General features: G+C 42.0%; 1 protein-coding gene across 2 annotated transcripts in view; it reads left to right on the top strand.

The window, feature by feature from the left end:
• Positions 1-1247: 1247 nt before the first annotated feature.
• Positions 1248-22544, top strand: part of lekr1 (Leucine-, glutamate- and lysine-rich protein 1) — an 81209-nt gene continuing 59912 nt past the window's right edge. For both annotated transcript variants that reach the window (XM_030744881.1, XM_030744880.1), the window contains exons 1-2: positions 1248-1351; positions 4164-4267. In XM_030744881.1, the coding sequence (XP_030600741.1) occupies positions 1348-1351; positions 4164-4267 (108 nt within the window). In that variant the 5' untranslated portion in view covers positions 1248-1347. The remainder of the gene's footprint in view (positions 1352-4163; positions 4268-22544) is intronic.

Genomic DNA, 22544 nt, shown 5'->3' with positions numbered 1-22544 from the left:
CACGATTCATTGATGGGTCCATAAATAGCACGGCACGCATCCCAAATAAAATCAGACCAAAGATCTCACCCTGCCTCACGCTCTCACTCTGTTAGGAAAGGTGACATTCACAGATTTCCATCAGTCACGAAAAAAAAAAAATGAGAGCAATGATTTCACAGCAAAAGCCACAAATGTGCGTCCAAAAACGTTTGTTAACCGTTTATTACTATGAAGCAATTGTCCTGTAAAAGCCACCCCCGCCCCCTCCCCTCCTGCGGGAATGTCTGGCCGCTATTTGACATTAGTTCTGAGGCAATGAATTACATGCGCACAACCCAAACAGAGCGTGGCGTGTGACCTGTGCACGCAAGCAGGAAAAGCTCTAATAATTTGACTTCATAGCAATGTGCGTCGCTATTTTGCACACAATAACTTTTTTTTTTTTTTTAAGTTAACCATTAAACCTCTCACAGCTCTTAGTGTGGTGTCTTTCCAGGAAGGCTCTGACATTCCGGAAACTAACTGCTTCTCTATAATTGCTCTAGTTATATCGATCACGAATTAACAGAGTGCATGAGGAGAGCAACACCGGTTTCATCTTCCTGTGTGGTGGTAATCATCAATGGCAGCCTCGTGCGTTAACTAGGTTAGAGTGAGTGACTGAATCGCTTACACAGAGTTTCAGTAGTCTTGCATGTTTTGCCAAAACAGGCCTGCGTCACATGACACTGCTGGTCTGTGTCTCTCACACACACACACACCACACACACACACCACACACACACACCACACACCCACACACACACACACACACACACACACACTCCTGCACCAGAGAGATGGAGAAATGAAATGCAATCATATGTTTTCTGTTAAATATTATTTTTACATTTTTTAAATACATTAATTTTTTTTTATTTGTACTCATTTGTAATAGGCGTATGTGTAGTTTGATCTTCTTTATTATTGTTTTTTTTTCTTCTTGAAATTAACATCTTATTTCAAACTAGCATACCCATTTATAATTGATAAGTATGGGTATTATTAAAACTACCGACATGCATGTCCTTTAGCCTCCAGCTGCCCAAAGGATAGATGAAGCAACTGTCTTAATAGACAAATGTTGCTCAAAAGGTTAAAATAACGCCGTTATAGCAACAAAGTAAACAATGTCACAACTATGTCATAACTAACCATTTCAAACCTTCGTGTCAAACATAACAAAGGTCTCCAATCAGCGGTGGCTGCTTTTATTTTGGTAGAAAGTCGAATATCCGGTACGTTGTAGCCATAGGAACAGCCGGAGCGTAGCTCTGGTTAAACAAGTTAATATCTTGGCCTCATTTTCTGAAGAGACTATTCATAATGGGTAGGTAGCAGTTTGTTCTTTACAGAGGTCGACACATACAGCAAAAACAGGGCTGTACCTTAATTTGACTCCAGTTAGGTTAGTTTGTGACGCGCACTGATTTGTTTGCAATGTTAGGAAAGTTTTTTTTTTTTTTTTTTAGCCGTTGCTGTCGTTGTTGCTCTTTGACTCAGCTCCTTCTGCTTTTTTTTTCTCCTTACACTTTGTCACATATTTAACTAAAAAGCAGCTGCAGTCGTTTTAGGTTTATGATTAAATTAGCTTTGCCTGCCTCTAAATAAGGCTTCACCCAGCCTTCGCACATTGCAAAGCTGATCTAGCGTTTAGATGTGTGTCTGCCTTCGTTAGTAATGCATTATGAGTGCTGTCCAGTTTTTAATATTTTATTCAGATTCGTTATATTATAGAAGCAATTTCACGCCCGCTGCTGCGGGACTTCAGTGTGGCTCTGCGTTTTGGGGGTCGTGGTAAAGCTGCAGAAACCCTCTCAGGTGGTAATCTGTGACAGATCAGAATCTACACATTCAAAACTTTCTTGCAGCTCTGGGCTTTTTTTTTTTTTTATTTGTACGTGTAGTTTGATGCCGTCTGTGTAAGTCAAGAAGGACACGCAGTTGTCATATACTGAACCACTACTGCAAACTTCATGCTGCTGCACTTCTTAAGTAGTCTTTGTGGAATAGTAAAACACAGTTATATAATCTCCTTGTGCATCCTTCAATATGAGGTTGTTAGGGCACATCTTCCTCAGCAGTAAAAATGCTTTTTGGCCATTGGTGCTTGTCTTTGTGTTCTTTAAGCCCTCTGTGAGCCCTTGGGATTTTTGTGTGCGTTTTTGTGTAAGTTTCCTCTCGTGATTCAGGCTTATACCCCCTGCTTAATAGATGAATTTATGAACAGCTTGCCTCTCTCTCATTAGATTGATTAATAGTGCTAAAGCAGGCAAAATGTCACAGGGGAACAGTTGTCATGCAAAATCAGCCCTTTATATCTGTGTCCACTAAAAAGGGTAGGCTGGCTTAATGCTGTCACAGGGCGTCACTAATTTATCTGTGTTGTGTGAGCCAGTGATTGAGGATCTCTGCTGTGTTTTAAATGCAAGGCCTAAAGCCAGTAGGGGGGCAATCAGGCTATTAGCGTGCGTGAGCATGAAGCCTGCTCTTTGATTGGGTTGGGCTTGTGTGTCTGCATTGGCGTGCGAGTGTGAAAGACACAGAGGGAGTACTCATGCTTGTTTACATGCGAATGCTTGAAGGTTTTAGCGGGTGCATCAGGACCAAACTGTCTGCCTTCGCATGACTTCTTGGATTATTTACAGTTGTTGATGTTTGTCTGTCTGTTTGCATTGTGCTGCTGGCCAAATCCTTTGTATCTGTGCTTTACATTTCCCCATGCATCCTCTCACTCAGTATCTGACAGTGGCCCGCAGGTGTATTTAATATCTGGTACGTGGGGGCCATCTGATGGGAGTGACCTCTGGGCCCGAGTTAGCCAGAGGTATTTAATGTGAGGTCAAGTGTTGGGTTGGTGTGTTGCGTTCCCCTCACTAATGGCAAGCCGATAGATAAATGCCCTAAAAGCGTGCACTCGCACATAGACACAGGCCCGGTTACGCTTGCATTACTGTTCTCCTCATATGACCTTCTGCATCCATTCCTGCATGACTGACTTCATCTCACTGGCGTCTATTGCACAACAGGGAAAAGACTTTCTCTGGGATTGTAGCAACTACACAAACTGAGAGCAATAATTGTTCTCTTGCTTTACACCTATATATCACCCTCATTCTTAATTAACCACAACACGCAGTACAAAAAAGCTGCTAGAGCCTTGTTTTGTGCAAAGTCCCCACGCTTGAAAACTGAAACAGTTCACAGGTTAGTGTTTGGCTGTGAAGCCAAAATACCTCCAGCAGCAAAAAGCCACCGTCTACAGTTTGTAAGCTTAATGCTGTAATCTTAACTGATTAATCTACTGAATAGAGTGTACCACGAATGGGTTTAATATGGTGGACATCACGCTAAGGGATTTGCCCTTACATTAACCTCAGAGGCAAAGTGCTATTCATCAGTTTAAAAGTACCACCCACTTTTCTGCTGAAAACAGCAGTCAGTTTTTCCTGGATGATATTCGATAGAACACAGTGACTCATCACAGCGTCGCAGTGAATGATTACAGAAATACTTGTAGAGTTATTTTAGATTAGTGGGGGTGCTTTAGATTTCCCCATAGACTGTTTAATTTCTGATACTCGCTATGGGTGGAAGCTCAAACATTCCCAAATACGGTGATGGAAAAAAGAAAATCCACCCTCTTTCAATTCTCAGTTCATAATAAAAAAATCATTTTGTCATTAACAAATAATGACACAGTGTAATATATAATAATTTTAAGACCTTCAAAGTGCCAGATGATTTATTTTATCATGTCCTGATACATAAAACCTTAGAGCTGAACGATTGAGTACTTTCTTTTCACTTTGACTGTAATATCTCCCCAAACAGGAAAACTGTATGTTCAACATTTTGCCTTTTCCATTAAAAGCTTTACATGGCCAGCAGATTTGTCCACCAACAGTTTTGTTAATCTGTCAGTTATCCAAAAATCCATTTTCATGTACCGATTTGCTGCTGTTCTCTGTTGAATCATATCTTACATTGATTATTTTGGACTGTTGGTCAAAACAAGCTATTTCACAATGCCACCTAGGCTTTGTGAAATTGTAATGGATCTGATGATTATATAAATGGGATGACTGCGCCATTCTCTCAAAAATGAAACCCTAATCTAGGATTATTCTGCTTGTTTCTAGGAGACAGAGAGGTATCCAAGGAGGCCGAGGAGGTGGAGGAGCGGGAAATGAGTGTGGCCCTTCACAGTCCTCTGAGCTACCCTTTGCCTGAAGAGTTACAAAAGGCAAGCACTGCTTTGAAAGTTCCTGGAAGCCCTTCCCGATCATTTGGTTGAATTTGTATCTGATCACACAGATTCTAGCCTTAAAAAAGCAAAAAAAAAAAAAAAAGATAATTTTCAGTCTATGTACACAGTCAGTTTGGGACCATATATACTTTAAAGAAGCACGCTAATGAAACACCATATTGACGCAACACATGTTGTTAACAAATGTTCTTATTTTTACAACTCAGAAATGTAAATGTGTTGAAATCCCATTTGTAACAATCTGAGGTGCGCTTCGTTGCTGCACCCTCTCCATATGCCGCAGTAATCCATATGATTTGAATAAGAAATGAGACAATGGCTCCTCTTTTAATCTTCCATCTGTTTTAATGTAAAGCTCGCTCAAAGTAACACGGCAACGGTTGTCAGTGTGAGGTGGCAGTTGCATTTTCCCATATGATGTCCCATATGGTATGAATGTTAATAATCAGGGAATCTTGCTTGCTTTTCATATTGTATCTGCTGGCTTTTATATCAGTGTATTCTCTGTCTGGCAAAGGGAATGATTAACGCTAAAGACTTTGTTTTCCAGAAATGAATAAGTATTCTCTCAAAGCAGACACTAATACATATCAATTTTTTTTTAAAGTTTTTTTCCCCCTTTCTTTCTTTATATTCTCTCACATCAAAAAATTCACTGTATGAATTTTGGCCAGTGGACATAATCAGCAGTTTTACCCTCTGTGCTGATCTTCCTCTTCCATAAAAGAGCATTTTCTGCCTTGGTTGTAAGTTGGTCTCATGCCAGTTGGAAGCCCAGCCAACTTGGCACCATTTCCAGTGACAATAGTACCCTCAGTATCCCTACAGCCAGCATCTGGTTAGTAATGAGAGGGACCTTTGCAACTGTCTTACTGTATCTGTAGATCTCAAAAGGCTATGGAGCTCGACAATGCATCCTTGTTTTTAAAGTCTACTCTGTTCCTGCTTTGGCTGTCTAGAGTTGGGCTGTATGGCCTTAAAATGCTGTCATGATTTTGAAAATATTATTGGAACTGTATTCTTAAGGACCTTCCTTTTCCCCCTTTTCATTGCTATACATTAAATTTAATAATTATCACTTCACCTAACAGATCCTGATGTGACTCATCACATGAATGGTTTACTTAGTCAATGATGGGGTACATGGGATGTACCTCTGCTCTTTCTTTCTGAAAGAAGAGAGATGCTATCAACGCTTCTCCATTTTTTGGAGCTAGTAGTTCTGCAGTAAAGTTAACAGTGTAATTTCAGTTTTAGGGATGTATGTGCTTTGGTTGGTAATGTAATAATATGAAACTTTAAACACACATTGAAACTGAAAAGGTGACATAATGATATGATCCATCCCTTTTCATTAGACAATAAAACAATATTCCAGTGGCAATAAATCTGGATTATTCTTCAATATGTTCAATTTGGGGCTCCAGCCAACCCGCAACCCTGAAAAGGATGGGCGGAGGAAAATGGATGGATAGATGGATGGGATGGATGGATGAAGGATGGATGGATGATGGATGGATGGATGGAGGATGGATGGATGATGGATGGATGGATGGATGGACGTTAAATTTGTCATTTATGACCCATTTAAATAGGCTGAACTAGTGTAGCAAGCCCAAAATAGTAACACGAGTCTGAGTGTTACTACTTTGTGTTGTCCCTTTGCTTCCTCTTTGCTGTTGTGCTTCCTCTGTCTGCTGCTGTCTAGTAATTACTGGAACATGCTATGGCTGTGAACAGTTCATTCCCTGGTATAATGTAATGATAGCCATTCCACCCTGTGTTTCCACAAAGTCCACTAGTCTCCCCCAGTACACCTTCATATACATGCATAGTAAACACACACGCACACATCCTCTTTCTATCCCTCTGCCTGCTGCTGCCTCTCCATGGCCAACAGACTCAAATGGGAATCCATTTTCTTATTGATTTCTGTGGTAGGCCTCTACCATCCATTTCTGTCCTTCTGTGTATGATTTGTCACAGGGGGCATGTGATAACCAGACACAGAGCAAAGAGCAAAAAAGAGCCATTAGCATAATATACAAATGGCCGGGGAAGGAGACACATTTTTGCCTATTTGTTTCATTCAGGATCTACCTTCCTCCTCTCCTGGGTTCCTCCTGCTGTCAGTTACCCAGAGTCCAATAGGTCTGTAAAACAGAGGATGTTCTGGGCTTAGCCCCCCGCTGGGTGCACTTCAGCACTATTTATTGGAGGAGGAGGCTTAGGCATCTGGGGTCGAGCAGAGAGCAAAAAAGCCACAGAGGCCATGTGCGTTGTATGTGCAAAGCTGTGGGCAGTGCTATGTGCGCTAGTCGGCGTGGGAGGCAATGAGGAGGTGGTGTACTAACAGGCCCATTTAAGTGCTGTTAATCCTGGTGTGCTGGGAGAGGGCTGGCACTGAGCTTTATGGTGGGCTGCTGTTACACACACGCACACACACAGACCTCATCCTCCCACACACACACACTTGAGCACTGAAACACATACTTTCACTTAACATTAATGCCAACAGTATGTTTATTGTGAAGGATGCAACTAGAATTCAGCCACAGGTTCACACTCACAAAAAAAAAAAAATCTCACATTTCAGGACAGGACACGGTCCAACACCACCAAATACCAACATGGATTTTTCTCCTCATGTAGGTTTTCTCCTACATTCTTATTGTTGACTTTGGGCTTTCCTCTGAATTTATTATCTTGGTGAGGCTGATTAAATAGTAAAGAACTCTGCAAAAATACTAACCGATCCATCCTTTATACAAAGCAGAACCTTCGCTGACAAATTTATCTCTGCTAGGTTGGCAGTTTTTTTTTCATCAGAACCTAAAATTTGGTATTTTTAATTCCACTCAAACACGCTGAGAGCGCATGCTGCTGCTTTCCAGTTTCACCCTGTGTCATGTGAATGCAGTCACACTTCCCTTCAGTCTCTTTCTTTGTCTTTCTCAAGGGCACATTAGTAATCATTATTCATGGGCCAGATAACACCGCCGGCCCCCTTTTTCATTGGTGGCCATTGAACTGAAAATCAGCTCAAACCTAACTGTCTAAGCAGATGGTCAGGCTGCTGTTGGAATGTTGCTACAGGTACCAATGAAAAGATTATTTAATTTGAAGGGTTATCAGATGCTAAAACTCTCTCAAAATGCATATTATCATCTCATCAGGCTGCTCATCAGCTAAAAGAAATAAATACCTGCAGTAAGTAGCTAACTGAGTTGGGTGTTTGCAGCTGCCACCTGACCAACATAATATTTTTTTGCAAATTAAAAGCAAACAATTTTAAAAAAGCATGCCTTGAAGTGCAGTTCTTTGAATGGGATCAGAGTCTGCTGCTGCTATCAGTTTGCAATTGAATGGAATCAAGCTGAACATTACATGTGGTATGTTTATCAATTTGCTATTATTGCCAAAAATGGTAAATCTGTTGCCATCTACATACACAGAACTTCACCATCCATCCATGCATCCATGAGGATGGAGCCTATCCCAGCTGCCATAGGGTGAGAGGCATGGTACACCCTAGACAGGTCACCAATCTGTCACAGGGCTAACACAAAGAGACAGACGGCCATTCACACCTATGGGCAATTTAGAATCACCAGGTAATCTAACCCACTACATCATCTGCCTTCACTTAAGCTAATTCAAGTCGCTGAACTGGACCTCTGGACATGAACCCATGTAATATATTGGTGTAGTTTGCTATCCACACCTGCTAGTGTTGGCTGATGACTCAGCACTTCATTCTCTCGTCTAAATGGGGCCACGTCTTGTTCCAAAAAAAAAAAAAAAAATGACCAAAATGCTTATATCTGAGTTCAAAATGGGATATGGATGTTTTATGTGCAGTCTATATTTTTATTGAGGCCCCTTTGCTTCAGGCCGCTTCTTTTGCAGAAGCAGTGACACAGCATAATCCTTCGTCCTTAACCAACCCCCAAAACTCAGAACAAAGCTTTTTCACTCCCTCCTCGCATTTTTTTTTCTCTCCAAGTTGTCAAAGTGACACTTTAAGTTGGAAGACATGTTCCCTGTTTCTTGGCATAGTTTTCACCACATTTGGCCTAGAAGGATGAACTGTTTTCAGTGCAGCACCCGGCAGAGTACACCACAGCCTTTTGATGCAACAGCAGAGCACCTCTTGTTCTCCATTAGGTGCTTACAATACCTATTTACTTCTCCGAGAGTACCTCAAACACACACAGTGTAACAGGACAAGACGTACATCTTCAAAAAAAGAGGGAAGCACAGTAAGAAAGAGACGCACAAGAAGCAAGAAAAGCAATTAGAGAAAGAGGGCAGAATACTTGGTGTTAACTTTAGAAACGCGGTCTGTGAAAAGCCGTCAAACACAAACAGGACCAGTCGGTTCACTTTATTTGGGCAAGTGAGACGAGTGAAAGATTGTCTTTTTGCTTGCATCAGAGACGACCAGTTAAGAGAGTAAGACCAGGAAGATTTCATATTTTTGTCATAAATATACACACACACACCTGCATATATGTTGAATCCTTTTAAAGCACAACACACACTTTACCAACACAACAGGAGATCGTAGACAAAACACTGGTGCTTAAAAAAAGGCTGTATCTACAGATAGACTCACCCCCGTCTATCTGTAGATACACACACCATGGCATGCATCCACTATCTGTCACACTCTAGCTTCATTCATAATTTGGGGCTGGGGGTGGGTGATTTTTGTTACTTGGTGCATTCACACTATAGTGTGGTTCAGTGTAAGGCTCCCATCCCTACTCCAGAGTCCCAGCAACATAGCAAGTACTTTTCTCACCTTAATTCATGACCTCTCACCACTCTCTTGATTTCTGTATGTATATATAGACAGAATGCGGCCTGACATGGACTGCGTGTGCCGGTAATCAGCTTGTGACTAGTTTGGCTTCCTGGCTCTGCTGTCTGTAAAATACGACCGTTCAAGCATTGTGTATGCAATTTGATGCTGTGCTTGGGATCATTGCATGGTCCAGTGTGGGCCAAGCTTTAGCGATATAGCCTCGGAATTATGTCACAACACTTGAATGCTTCGGGTCAGCAAACTGATCGATCAAGCACATTTGATTAGCAGCAGCTGGCTGCTGCTTACGTGCTTATTTCCTATGCAATCAGTAAAGGTGTACTTCATGTGACTGGATGGAGTCATGTGAAAATGTACTTACGCAAGACATTAACACTTTATTTACACATTGCCATCATGTTTTCAAATGAATATAAACATCTTTTTTTTTTTTTATTTAAATAAAAACTGGGGACCAAGTGCTTGCTTCGGTCACTCAGTCACTGTGTTTTGCTTAATTTTTTTTTGTTTCGGCATTTAAATTGTGTAATCGATGGAGCCACTGTTTCCCGTGTAATGGTCTGCAGATACAGACCTGCTGATGTCATTAACTGCAATCAGAGTCCATGCTCTGATACAAATACAAATACACCGTAAAGTCAATCTGTATGTGCTTGAGTGTAGCCACTAACATTTACAAACAGCGCTTGTAAGAATAAAAGAATATTTGAGTGGCAGCAGGGCAGCAGTGCATATAGGCAGTGAACATTTAAATATATTTGAGACTCTGCAACGCTGTCAGGAAACTCGTTTTTAACACTTCAGCACTTGTTCTGCAAAATTTTTTTTTTTTTTTTTAGCTGAAGAACAACCCGTTCTTAACCTTCTGCTACAAATTGAGAGAAGTTTAAGATCGAACGCAGCAGTCGTCATCGAAGGGTCAGCTTTTCTTTCCGTTTATTGTTGTAGATGCAGAGGTTTAAATCAAAGTCATATAACCTCTTGTCTTGTCTTATCATTTGACTGTCCTGCTGAGGGCTTTCAGCCGCTCTTGTTCTGCTCCCACTCAGCCATTCATATTTAATATGAGCATGGCAAAGTATTCTAGACAAAAAGGAGGAGAGGAGACACAGTCCTCATGTCTGAGTAAATTACACCCAGCTACACATCTCTCCCTTTTTTGCTTCCTTCTGGGTTTGTCTTTTTCCTCTCGCTCCCTCACTTATCCTCCACTTCAATAAATGGTAGTTTCAACCCAAAAGCACTCCTCCCTTTTTCCCGATCCTCTGCCTCAATAATATTTCAGGAGGTTGCTGGGTAATGGTAGCACATGTGTTGTCTGTTCACTGTAATCAGTGTATCCCCCCCTTTCATTGGTGTCCTCTGTCTTCCTCCTTCTGGCTGTTAATTCCTGTTCCACCCTCACCTTTCATGCCCCTTTTTCAGTCTTTTTTCTTAAATCTGGGAGAAGACAGAAAGATTAAGACAGAGGGGGAGAGGGAAGGGTTTCATCAGCTGAATGCTGATCTGCTGTAATGACTGAGAGACAGCAGGGGGATTATTGTGCAATATTGTCACGGGTGTTGTCTGGGACCGCGTAATACAAAGTGACAATAATTCATGATAACCCACAGTTCTTTATGAGGTCACTGCTGCTGTTATGAAACAGTTGGTTTTGAAAGATACACACAATTGTACATTATTAATTATTGTAAATATATTTATGTGCTGGGTTTATTGCGCTGGTAATAAAGCCCTCCTTCCTTGGAGGTCATGTCATGATGCCCCAGGTTGGATCTGGGCACATGGGCGACAGGGCCAAAGATTTCTTTTGCACAGATTCTTCAACAGAGAAGTTTACTCTTCGTTTGCCGACTGTTTCCACCACTTAATGTTGAATACTGCCATGTTTTGTGGGTGCTTTCAACTAAACCTCATTAACTGAGGCACAGTGTTGCTTGAAGATGGGATTTTCTTGTGAGCATTCGTTTACTTTGACATTCTGCTTTGCTCAGAAGGACAAGGTGATGTAAAACCAGTCGTTTTGTACAGTTAAACTCAGATGTTCTCTGTTTCATTCACTCATACTCATATATTTTCTTTTTTGGATTAAGCAAAGTGCTAAACGCTGCAGACGATCACTTGTTTTCTGTGGTTGGGGAAGGTTAAATGAGGTTGCATTTGCTGCGCTTCGACCATCATCGAGTCAGACAGACAGTCATTCAGCCCAGTTTAAATGGCAAATAAAAAACACAAAATTAGGATAAATAAGAAGAAGGCACAGGCTCATTGACAAACTGGCTCACCAAAAAAAAAAAAAAAAATAGAAAACAGATACACAGGAAGACAGACACGCACATGCACACAGCACAGCCAGCGTTACCTGCTTTAGCCTCTCTCCATTGACTGTGCCACGCTATGTCGTGACGAGCCGAGCCGTGTGTCGTGATGCGTGGTCTAGTGGGGCTAACGGAAGCACATGTGTTGTCTGCTAACTCTGATTAATGTAACAGACTACAATGCCCCTTCTCTCTCTGGCTCGTTTTGTTCACTGGTTGCCCTGCTGTCCTGTCTCAACCTCTTATGCCTGTGTCTCAGTTTCAAAACTCAGCAAACAAAGAGAATCATTAAATTCTCTTGGTTTGATAGTGCTGGTGTCATATAATCATAGTGTACTGTAGTCTATACAGTAAGCAATCCAAAGGTTAAAATTGTACAATAATAAGGTGTAGGGCTTAGGACAGTTCAAGGTTTTGGACATTTATGATAACTTGCAAGGGTTCTCCTGTCTCACAATTGGCTTTTGAGAGGTTCAACTTAAGGTAAAGGCAAGTCTGTGTTACGTTCTAAGCATTTACATTTTCATATTTCTGACTATTTAATACATATAAATGTCCGTTATGGTATGGTAAATGAAACCCAATTATAATAACTGTCAGATATGCCATCCTTTTTTTTTTGTTCTTCAACCTGCACATGTTACATGTTAGCAAATGTACTTTTAGCATTTAATTAATGGTGTCATGCTAGGACTGTTTTAAAAAGGGCATCGCTTTGCAGTACCCAATATCTGGAGTATGAGGAAGTGATTCTGATCATATCTGTTATGGACAGAATTTCTCGGTGTAGCCAAGTGGTGAAGGGCCCCCACCTCAGGATCACATCTCTGCTTTTTGCAGATGAAGAGTTTCTTTTGGCTCCATCAGGTGGTGACCTCCAGCTTGCGCTGGTGTGAAGCAGCGGAAATGAGAATTAGCATCAAGTGTGTGGCCAAGTGTGGTTCTCAACAGGAAAAGGGTGGAGTGCCCACTCCGGGTCAGGAACGAGTGGCTGCCCCAAGTTGAGCAGTTTAACTATCTTGGGGTCTTATTCACAAGTGATGGGAGAGTAGAGGGGGAGAGTTAAGGATTGGTCCTGCATCAGCAGTGATTTGGACTCTGCACTGGTCTGTTGTGGTGAAGAGAGAGCTGAGTGTTAAAGCGCAGCTGTCCATTTATCAGTCGCTCTATGTTACTTCACTCATTTATGGCCACGAGCTGTGGGTAGTGACCGAAAGAATGAGATCACGAACACAAGCAGCAGAAATGAGTTTCCTCCGAAGGGTATCGAAGCTCTGAGATAGGGTGAGAAGCTCTGTCATTTGGGAGGGACTCAGAGGAGAGCTTCTACTCCTCCACATTGAAAAGAGCCAGTTGAGGTGATTCGATCATCTGACCAGGATGCCTCCTGGGCTTCTCTTAGGTGAGGTGTTTTGGGCGTGCCGTACACCTGGGACATGCTGGAGAGATTACATCTCTCAGCTGTTTTGGGAATGCCTTGTTGAGCAGGAAGAATTAGCCAGGGAGAAGGAGGTCTTGGCCTCTCTGCTTAGGTAAGTGGCAGAAGACGGATGGATGGATGGATGGATGTAAGAAAGTGACATAGCCACAGTGAAAGTTAAGCACTAAGTCACTTCTAAATAAGCAGACTGATTAATTCCCACACAACCAAAATCTTCAAACACACACACACACACACACACACAGAGTAAAATGAACACAGGCAGAACTCTGCCCGCTGCTCCTCAGGCTACGGGTTTTCCTGTGTGTGTGCCATGCCATGCCGTGCTGTGCTTCGCCTAGTGTTTATATGTGATGTGATGCATGGCCAAGTGCCGGTCGAGGGGAGCCATAGGTGATTCTTTCCCTGCCGCTGCCCTTTCCCTGCCTCCATGCAAAGCAGCACGTGAGATAGTCAGCTAGGCCCACAGGAAAAAAGGCCAGCCAGGAGAAGACATGCAAACCTAGACAATGTCCCCCTCTGAGGCCCCATGTTATTATTTTTCCACTTTTTTACAACTGAGAATACCCCTCCAACACACATTTCAAACCTTACTTCTCCTTTGTCTCCTCAGCTGACTTTTCCTGATGTTCTTGTGATTGTTTCTGATCATTCAACCTCTATTGTCTTTGTACACTCATCTGTGTGTGTGGGTGAGTGACTGTGGATTCCTCAATCTTCCATCTAGACACACAATCCAGATACTAACCCCTAACCTTTGACCCTGTTATTGAGGGACTCCACTCCCTTATTTGCTGCTGTACACATTTTGCTAAAGTGATCACAGTTATCCTATGATGGAACATTTTTATCCTGTTGGGAGTGGTCTTGTCCAGGTTGACAATGTCCTCATGCATGGGAGACAAGGGGGGTCACTGAATGGTTTGGGAAGCATGAAGATGATTGGAATCATGTGCCATGGCCTTTGAGGTCACCAGATCTGTTTGTCCCTTACTGTACTTTCATTCATCCATATTCCCCTCCCTGGTCCGTCTGGTCACTCCCTTTTTTCCCCTCTCTGCTACTCACGGCTCCCAACCCCCCCTTTTGTGCATTTTCCTCTATGCCTTGTGACTGCTACCACCCCTCCCTTTTCTCTCTTCCACACACACGGGCACATACACACCCACATAAACAGAGATAGAAACATATTCATTCACAGAGACATGCACATGAGTGTGATGGTCAAGGAAGTAGGAAATATTCATGCACATGCCCAAATCTACACTGACACTCTCACTTAAAAACACGCACACACTCATCATGTGATGTGTGGTGCGCCACGGGGTCCAGATGAGTGGAATCTCAGTGCTGGCTCTCACTACACTGAGAGCCACAGGGGGTCTTTATCGTTGCGAAAATCAACAAAGCTGCAGTCACGAAGTGCCGTCTTGATCTGACACTCACAATCACGAACACGCACGCACACCAGCGACAGACAAGAAAAGGGGGGAAAAAAAAATAACCCAAAACACAGAAAAAAGTTCTTACATGCACACAAAAAGTGAAAGAGCTGAAAAAAGAAAAATTCTCATTTTTGTCATATGATACAACAAGAACACAACTGGACGGTGTTTTTTTGTAGGGTACACACTCCACAAGTGCCCACATAATCCCGCGATCCAAAAAAGAAAATAATTTTTGAAAATTAGGGATTAAAAAAAACACCGATAAGTCCCTTAACTACTTAATCCCTTCTTAAATGCTTGCGTGATCTATCGAGTCTGTGATTTCACAGACAGACAGCGGTAGAAGCACGATGGAGTGCCAGATTAGCAGATAGCACAGAGAAAGCATTTGCTAGATTGAAAGAGAGGGAGCGAGAGAACTGGAAAGAGAAACATTTGGAAGGATCCAGGTACAATATGAGGGTGCACACTTGCCTTTGTTTTTTTCCTCTAAATCCACCGCCCTTCATCATATCACTTGATTAAACCTAATCCTAATACCTCTAATCCCCTAGGCAACCCCCCCCAAAAAATGCCTAAGTGCCTTGTACCCCAACATGACATCTCTAGCATTACATCTTTTTCAGTATGCCTTGACTTCTGCCCCTATATGTATGTGAGTGTGGCTTATAGTTCTACAAGCCTTACTTTCCAAAATTACACAACAGTGGACATGTTTTTCAAGTGCTGAGGATTAGCAACAATAAACAGTTTAGTCTGTCTGTCTGTGAATATCTGCAGTGGCCTGCTGGCTACAATTTTCTGCTGTGTGCAGCATGTATGCTGTACCAAAAGCCTTGGCTTTCCTGCTTATTTGACAAGCACAATTAAGAGAAAAAACATGATTTTTTTTTTTTTGTCAGGTTTTGGATAGTGAATGGTATTAATGTTTGTCTAAGTACCAAGAAATTGCAGTGCAGAAGCCAAAGATATATTTAAGGTTCAAGAAGAGCAAAAAAACAACCCAGTCTAAGTCTTGTAACCCTAGAACACTAATGTCGGGTGAAAGTGTGAGTGATAGTGTTACAAAACTCACATTAGTGTTCTGGGGTCAGGAAACAAAGAAACTGTGCTCATAACATATTTGCTTCCCTAAAGGGATTTCTGCATTTTATAAGATGCGAAACACATTTGTCTTATTATTTTTAAATAATCTGCATGTCTTTATGTGTGACCACAGATAGACAGGTACATACATCAGTGTGTGTGTTCACAGTGCATGCTTTTCTGTGTAAGTAGCTGCATGCCTGTCGGGCCAGTTTTGGTCACGGAATGCATGTTTGGATGTGCGAATGAACATGAGGGGGTATACTGTGTATCCATGTGTGTGTATCTGATGTTTGCATATCTGTGTGTGTGTGTGTGTGTGTGTGCAACATGAAGGGTCCGTGTTCGTGGCAGTGACCCACTTCTGGTGTTTTGACGAGCCAGATGGGTCACGGCAGCTGTAGCTTAGGAAGCGGAGTTGGCCTAGGGAGATGAGCAGGAAGAGAGGGAGGGAAAGGACAGTTGTTTGGGAGGAGAAAGAAAGAGGCAAGGACAAAGTGGAGGAAAACTGGGGTAAAATTAAGGAAAAAGGAGTGCTGGTGTGGCTGTAGAAGGGGAAATGAATTGTAAAATGTCTTAGCTCTTTGTGTTTCCTGTCTGCATAGTCACAATGAGCCGAGACATTTGCACACAAATGCACATGCAGACAATTAAAAGTCATAATGTAAATTAATTATGCCTCTCAACCCGGAAAGACACCAACCACACACACATGGAATGGCCCCCTCCACCTTGAATCCCCCCACTCCAGCCCTCCAAAATGTTTCACATCAAGGGAGAAGTAATAGCTTCATGTTTAATTGATGGCATAAATAGGGATTATGGCGATAACAGGTACTGTGAAGGCGTTCCAAGTCACAGAACGCAGGCATATACACAATATTCTTCATACCTATTAGTTTTGGAGACATCCTGTATGTTCAGTTAAAGCAATTCAGTTCAATGCAATTTTATTTATACAGTACCAAATCACAACAGCAGTTGCCTCAAGGCGCTTTATACTGAAAGGTAAAGACCCTATCATAATAAAAAAAAAAACAAAAAAAAAAACAACAATCAAAACAACCCCCTATGAGCAAGCACTTGGTGACGGTGGGAAAGAAAAACACCCTTTTAACAAGTAGAAACCTCTGGCAGAACAAGGCTCAGGGAGGGTTTAGATTAGATTAGTACTAACTAATGATTAAATGCAGAGTGGGGTATAAACACAGAGAGAGTGAAAAGATGTGAGTAAAGAATGCCCCCCCCCGCAGCCTAGTCCTATTGCAGTGTAACTAACAGAGGGTTCAGGGTCACCTGATCCAGCCCTAACTATAAGCTTGATCAAAAAGGTCAATTTTAAGCTTAATCTTAACAGTAGAGAGGGTGTCTGTCTCCTGAATCCAAACTGGAAGCTAGTTCCACAAAAGCTGAATGCTCTTCCTCCCGTTATACTTTTAAATACCCTAGGAACAACAAATAAGCCAGCAGTCTGAGAGCAAAGTGCTCTATTGGGCTGATATGAGGTCTTTAAGATAAGATGGGGTCTGATTATTCAAGACTGTCTATCCGAGAAGAAGGATTTTAAATTAGATTCTGGATTTAACAAGGAGCCAATGAGGAAAATCCAATATGGGAGAAATATGCTCTCTCCTCAGGACTCTTCATTACCCTCACTGCAGCATTTTGGATCAGCTGAAGGTTTTTCAGAGAGCTTTTAGAGCAACCTGATAATAATGAATTACAATAGACCAATCTAGAAGTAATAAACACATGAACAAGTTTTTCAGCATCACGCTGAGATGGGATGTTTCTAAAGAGGGTAATCAGTCAGTGGTTATTGACTGAAGACTGAGATGGATACACACACACACACATAGCTACTTCACAACCAATGTAGCCTGAGGCAGTAATGCATGGTTTGCATAAACATTATGTAGACTTTATAACAATCTCTCTTGTAGTGACTATGTATTAAACATACATATGAAACACAAGGTTCATTGTCGGAGTATTTAAACAAATGTGGTACAAGATTAAGAGCTGTATGTGTTCTGAAATTTAATGTTTTAAACCACTTTGGCAACAGTCCAGCATGCTAATGGAGTCAATCAGGAGACAGAATGAAAGAGAGATAAGAGAGAGAGAGAAAGAGAGAACTGTGTTGTGTGCACTGGAGGACAAAGAGGTCTGGTGTGTAGCAGAGAAGCATCAGCTGCTGGCATGAAACACTGAAAGGGCAACACGACCTTTCTTCCCTCCTCACTCCCTCACTTTTTCTTTCTTTTTTTTATCACTTCGCAGCTTTGTCTCTCGCTCGTCTTTCTTCCTCCTGTCAGGTGTTTTCGCAAGCATCTGTGCCCAGGTGCGGCAATAGTAGCAGCGTGTGAGTGTGTGGAGAGGTTAGTTTTTGCGGTTTGAGTGCGAAGTGAACGTGTCAGTGCCCAGGGCAAGGGGTCTCCCCCGCAGGGCTGAACTTAGTCACGGGAGCACACAACCCACTGGTGGTTCAGACATTCTGCCCTCGGGGTGTGATATACATGTGTGCGCCTTCAGTGTGCGTATGTGTGTGTGTGCGTGTGTTAAGAGTGAGCGATTGTGTGAGTTTCCTGTCAGCCTGAAGATGCTTATGTGAGTAATTTGCTTTTGTATATGTGGTCTATGTCTGCGTCCTTTGTGTGTGCCGTGTGCGTGTTTGCGCTTGTGTCAGTGTGGGTTTTAATGTGTCCATTTGTTTGTCGGTGTTCTGCGCCTTTCATCTGCCTCCGTGCGTGCAGAATGTGCTTTTGACTGCGTTTGAGCCGGCGTGTATGAGCGTGAGAAAGCTTTCTGTGCTATGTGTGTTTGTGTGTATGTGTGTCAAACCATGGTGGAGGCACAACTCAGCCCTCAGGTCATGTTAACATTGTGTATTGCCCCTTGTCTGGCTTCATGACTACATCATGGCTAGCATAAAGAACTTTCCCATCACACCCACCCTCCACGTGCACACTCAAACACACAGAAATTTACATGCATAAGCATTTTTCAATAAAATATACAGCCGCATTCACACGCACAAGACACACAGACACACAAACACACTTAGTAGTCTTTGCTGTATCTATGCTGCAGGAACCACAGGACATCTGCACAGTAAACACTAAACCCCCCTGAGCCCCAAATATTGCTCACAACTGCACGCTCTAACTCTCTCTGGCTCTCCCCGTCTCTCTCGCTCTAACAAATACACTCACAAATAGATAATAGGCTGATTCTCCAGCGTGCATTCTGTGGCCAGTATAATGTAATAGGTTGTCATCTTGTGGAGCTTTTCTCCACCTACACCAATGCCACTGTCCCTCTCGCTTTCTTTTCTGTCTTCTTTGTCTCATTTTTCCCCCCTTCAGCCTGTTTGTCGACCTTCACCGGGCCAAATGTCCAACAATAGGAATTCTAAGATAAAATTTAGTGAGATCTTTAGGGCCACGTCTTAGTAAATCGACCTGAACATAAAGTCTCTCCTGAAAATATTAAGTTTTCAAACTGATTCTTGCTCCTGCGTTTAGGCCTGCTGAACAAAAGATGAACAAACAACAAAGACTGTGCGGACAAAGTCTCAGCTCTGATTTGTGGGAATTAACAAGTGTGTGTGTAGCAATGGGATAATGTTAGATGGTGAATATTGCGAACATTATACACATTAAATGTCAGCATATTAGCATTATCATTTAAAGGCTGCTTGCAAGCTGATGCAAGCCTTTAGACCAGCTTCAGCTCAGCATCACAGTAGCGCCAGTATACAGAGCTGTACCCTGTCTCACTAATCACAGTGTTATTAATTGCTGAGCGTAATAAGCGCACTCAAAGTGTTCCTCTAAATGTTTGTTTTATTGCTGCTGAACGATCGACTCCTGCTATCTTGATGACACGAGGCAGATGTAATCTGCACCTTTACCTGATATGGACTGACAAGATGCTAACACAGAGCAGGACAGTGCACTCTGATTAGGTGGGCACAGAAAGAGAAACTTGATTGCGGCTGCTGGAGAGACAGAGAAACAGGGCCTATCTTGATTAGTATGTCACCTGTCAATCATTCGTCATGTGACTAGCATTTTCCCGTAATGGTGTGTTTTCTTTCTAACTTGATGACCACTCTCCCATTCCTTTTGACTTCTGTCTTAACTGTAAAGAAGAAAGAAGCACAAGACACTGAGGAAGCAGGAGATAACAGGAATGGAGATCATTTAATTAAACCCTTTTGAGTGTCTTTCAGGACTTTGAAGCGGTGGCTTCCATTCTTTTGATTGCTGTCCTGCTGACTGTCTTTCATGTTCAGGATCTCAGCGTGTCTTTAGGCCTGTTTGTAGAACATCTCAAAGGACAAATGATGGAAATTTTGAAAGTCGTCTGCAGTCACACGAAAAAGAAAGTTTTCACTGGACTCTATGCAGTCCTGTGAAAAACTAAGTACACCCCCGAGATTCAATTGTCCTGTTCATGACCTCTATTTTAAGCCAAGCTTTAGCTGTTGAACAGATAAAGCTTTAACATTTTCCAAAAGATACACAACCAAGGAAATATCACATATTTAAAATGTCCTGCAGTTGTATCGGAAATATCAGGTTTGACCCTTTAAATGTAATACCTTTTTTCTGCTTTCCTGTCATATCCTCTTAAAAGGAGGAGTTGAATAAAATGAGTCCAATAAAGTACTCCACAAAAATAACCACTGCCCATATACTACTATGGATTGTGGGGCCTTGTGGCAAAAATCAGGGAAAGGTCACAGGTTTTCTCAACTCACAGGTTGTCCACAGCAATCCCCCGGGAAAGGTAGATGGTCTTTAGAAAACGAGAAAGCAAGGCCTAAATCACAGAATCACTAAAATACCACCAATAAATGTTCTACTCTGTTTGCACGCACCAAATTTCATGGCCATTATTACATTTAGGACAGCGATATGCCTCCTAAACAAATAGATCCTCAAATGGGTGAAAGCAATCACTTAGCCTTCGAGTCTTGAATAAAATAATCTTCTTTGTCGTCCTCTCGAGCGTGCCATCTTTGTCCTGCAAGTTTATTTCATCTTGTTTACATCATGTAGCAATCTACTGGGAGCTTTCTGACATGGAGCTGACGGCATGCCATCCACATATCTGCTGCCTCTCTGCCGCATGTCACCATAAAGATGAAAGCTCAAGAGAGATCCCTCGTAAGCCCGAGAAAGCAGAAATCATTTTAGGAGAGAGGACAGAGTGGTGAAGCCAATATCTGAAGGAGGGATTAGAGTATCTGTGTATCCAGTGCTTTGAACTGCTGACAAATAGAGTAAAAATATATTTTTGATCCAGTGGTTGAAACAGAGTTTGGTGGATATCAGGGCCTGTGGCTGTCAGCCGAACAAGACTGTTTTAATGGTTAGCTTAAGGTTCCCCGTGCCAGCAAACCTGATGCTATTTCTAAACTCATCGTAAAGTTGATTCCAAACAAACATATAGGATCTTACATGTATTGTATTAATCTATGAACAGAGTTGTACAATATATGCTTCTTAATCTGATGTGAAACACTTGCCACAGATTAATCAGAATTAGGATCACTGACTAATCAGTGTAGCTCACGACATTTATGCAACATGTGGTTGTAATACATTCTCGCCATCACGGCCTCCTCGTTTGTGCTGTGTGCATGCAGTTGATGTTGTTTGAGATATTGCAGTTCATTGATATTGGTAGTTTTGCATGTTATTTATTTAATTATTTTTTCTTAGCTAACTGCTTTTTCAGAGCTGACATGTTGTAGTTCGACAAGTACAGGTAACATTCCAAGTAGGAGTACTTATAAGATTTTAAAAAATACCTTTTTATCCAAAACGTTGGAAATTACTGTGTTACAGAAGCTAAAGCATGAAAAATAATTTGGTTCAGTAAAATAAATCTCAGAGAATAGCTCAGGAAGATAAAAGTACAAACAAGTAGGGTACTGCTATAGCTCCACTTGGTTGAGCAGACGAGCAGGCTATTGCAAGGGCCCAACTTTCAGTCCTCCCCAGGCCGTTTTCTGCATTTCATTCCTCCCATTCTTTCCCCACTTTCCTGTCTTTCCCACTATCCTGTCAATAAAAGTGAATGGCCAAAATAATATCTTTAAAAATTACAGCTAGCAGTTCAATATTTGGGCAACAGAAATGTTCCTTCACAGTAAAATGTCCGGGATTGCACCACATTTCAGTCCCTCCACTTTTCTTCTTAGTGCTCAGGTCAGTGTCTCTGTCTGCCTGAAAAGTCCTGAAGCCCGGAACGGTCACACTGCGGTGTGGGAAATATGAGGCAACGTTTTCATGAAACACATCAAACTGCGTACCTCCGGGTCTTAATCAGTTCGCCATGCTCATCTGTATTATTGTCCAAACACCTCACGTTCCACATGATGATTGCCTGAACAGCGTCAGTACTGAAACCCCATCATTTTCATCGCGTCGCTCCTCTTAAATTGCAGGTCGTGCTCCAGGCGCTAAAACTGTCAGCGCGCCATCAACTGGTGAAGATTCTCCATTGCCAAGAGGGTAAGGAGTGTAATGTGAAGGAAAACAGACGTGAAAACTGGCAGACTTGTAAAACCTGAATTTACAAGACTTACAAAGCAAGAAGAAGTCACTTCACCTTCACATAAATGACAATAAGCTCATAAAGTCATTAAAAACATAACTAAGCACTTGGGTCCTATATTGTGTATGCTCCCTATTTAGGGACTCAGGAAATGTGTTTCACTTGTTCTTTTCTTGCCAAAATGTTTTTAAATGTCTGCTGTGATGAACATCTATATTGTGCTAAACCTCAAACCCTGTTCATCCATCCATCCATCCTTCCATCCATCCATCCTTTCATTTTCTTAATTGCTTATTCAATTCAGGGACATTGGGGGACTATCCCAGCTATAATAGGGCAACAGGCAGGCAGGGTACATCCTGGAAGGTCGCCAGCCCATAAATGCAACTTTCTTCCATATCTGGTACATATAATAATATTGATCCAACCAGTACCTCAATTACAAGTATTTAATAAAATGGCAATCAGTGATTTCATCCTGCAGAATTTTCTGTCCATTTAGTATGAAAGTCATCAGTGATGTAGCTAGTTGGGCTGTAAACACAATAGCTCAAAA

Source organism: Archocentrus centrarchus, chromosome 13 (assembly GCF_007364275.1).
Source record: "Archocentrus centrarchus isolate MPI-CPG fArcCen1 chromosome 13, fArcCen1, whole genome shotgun sequence".
In the NCBI taxonomy this organism is placed as follows: Eukaryota; Metazoa; Chordata; class Actinopteri; order Cichliformes; family Cichlidae; genus Archocentrus; species Archocentrus centrarchus.
The sequence above is the reverse complement of the archived record's forward strand: the minus strand, read 5'-3'. Positions and strand labels throughout refer to the sequence as shown.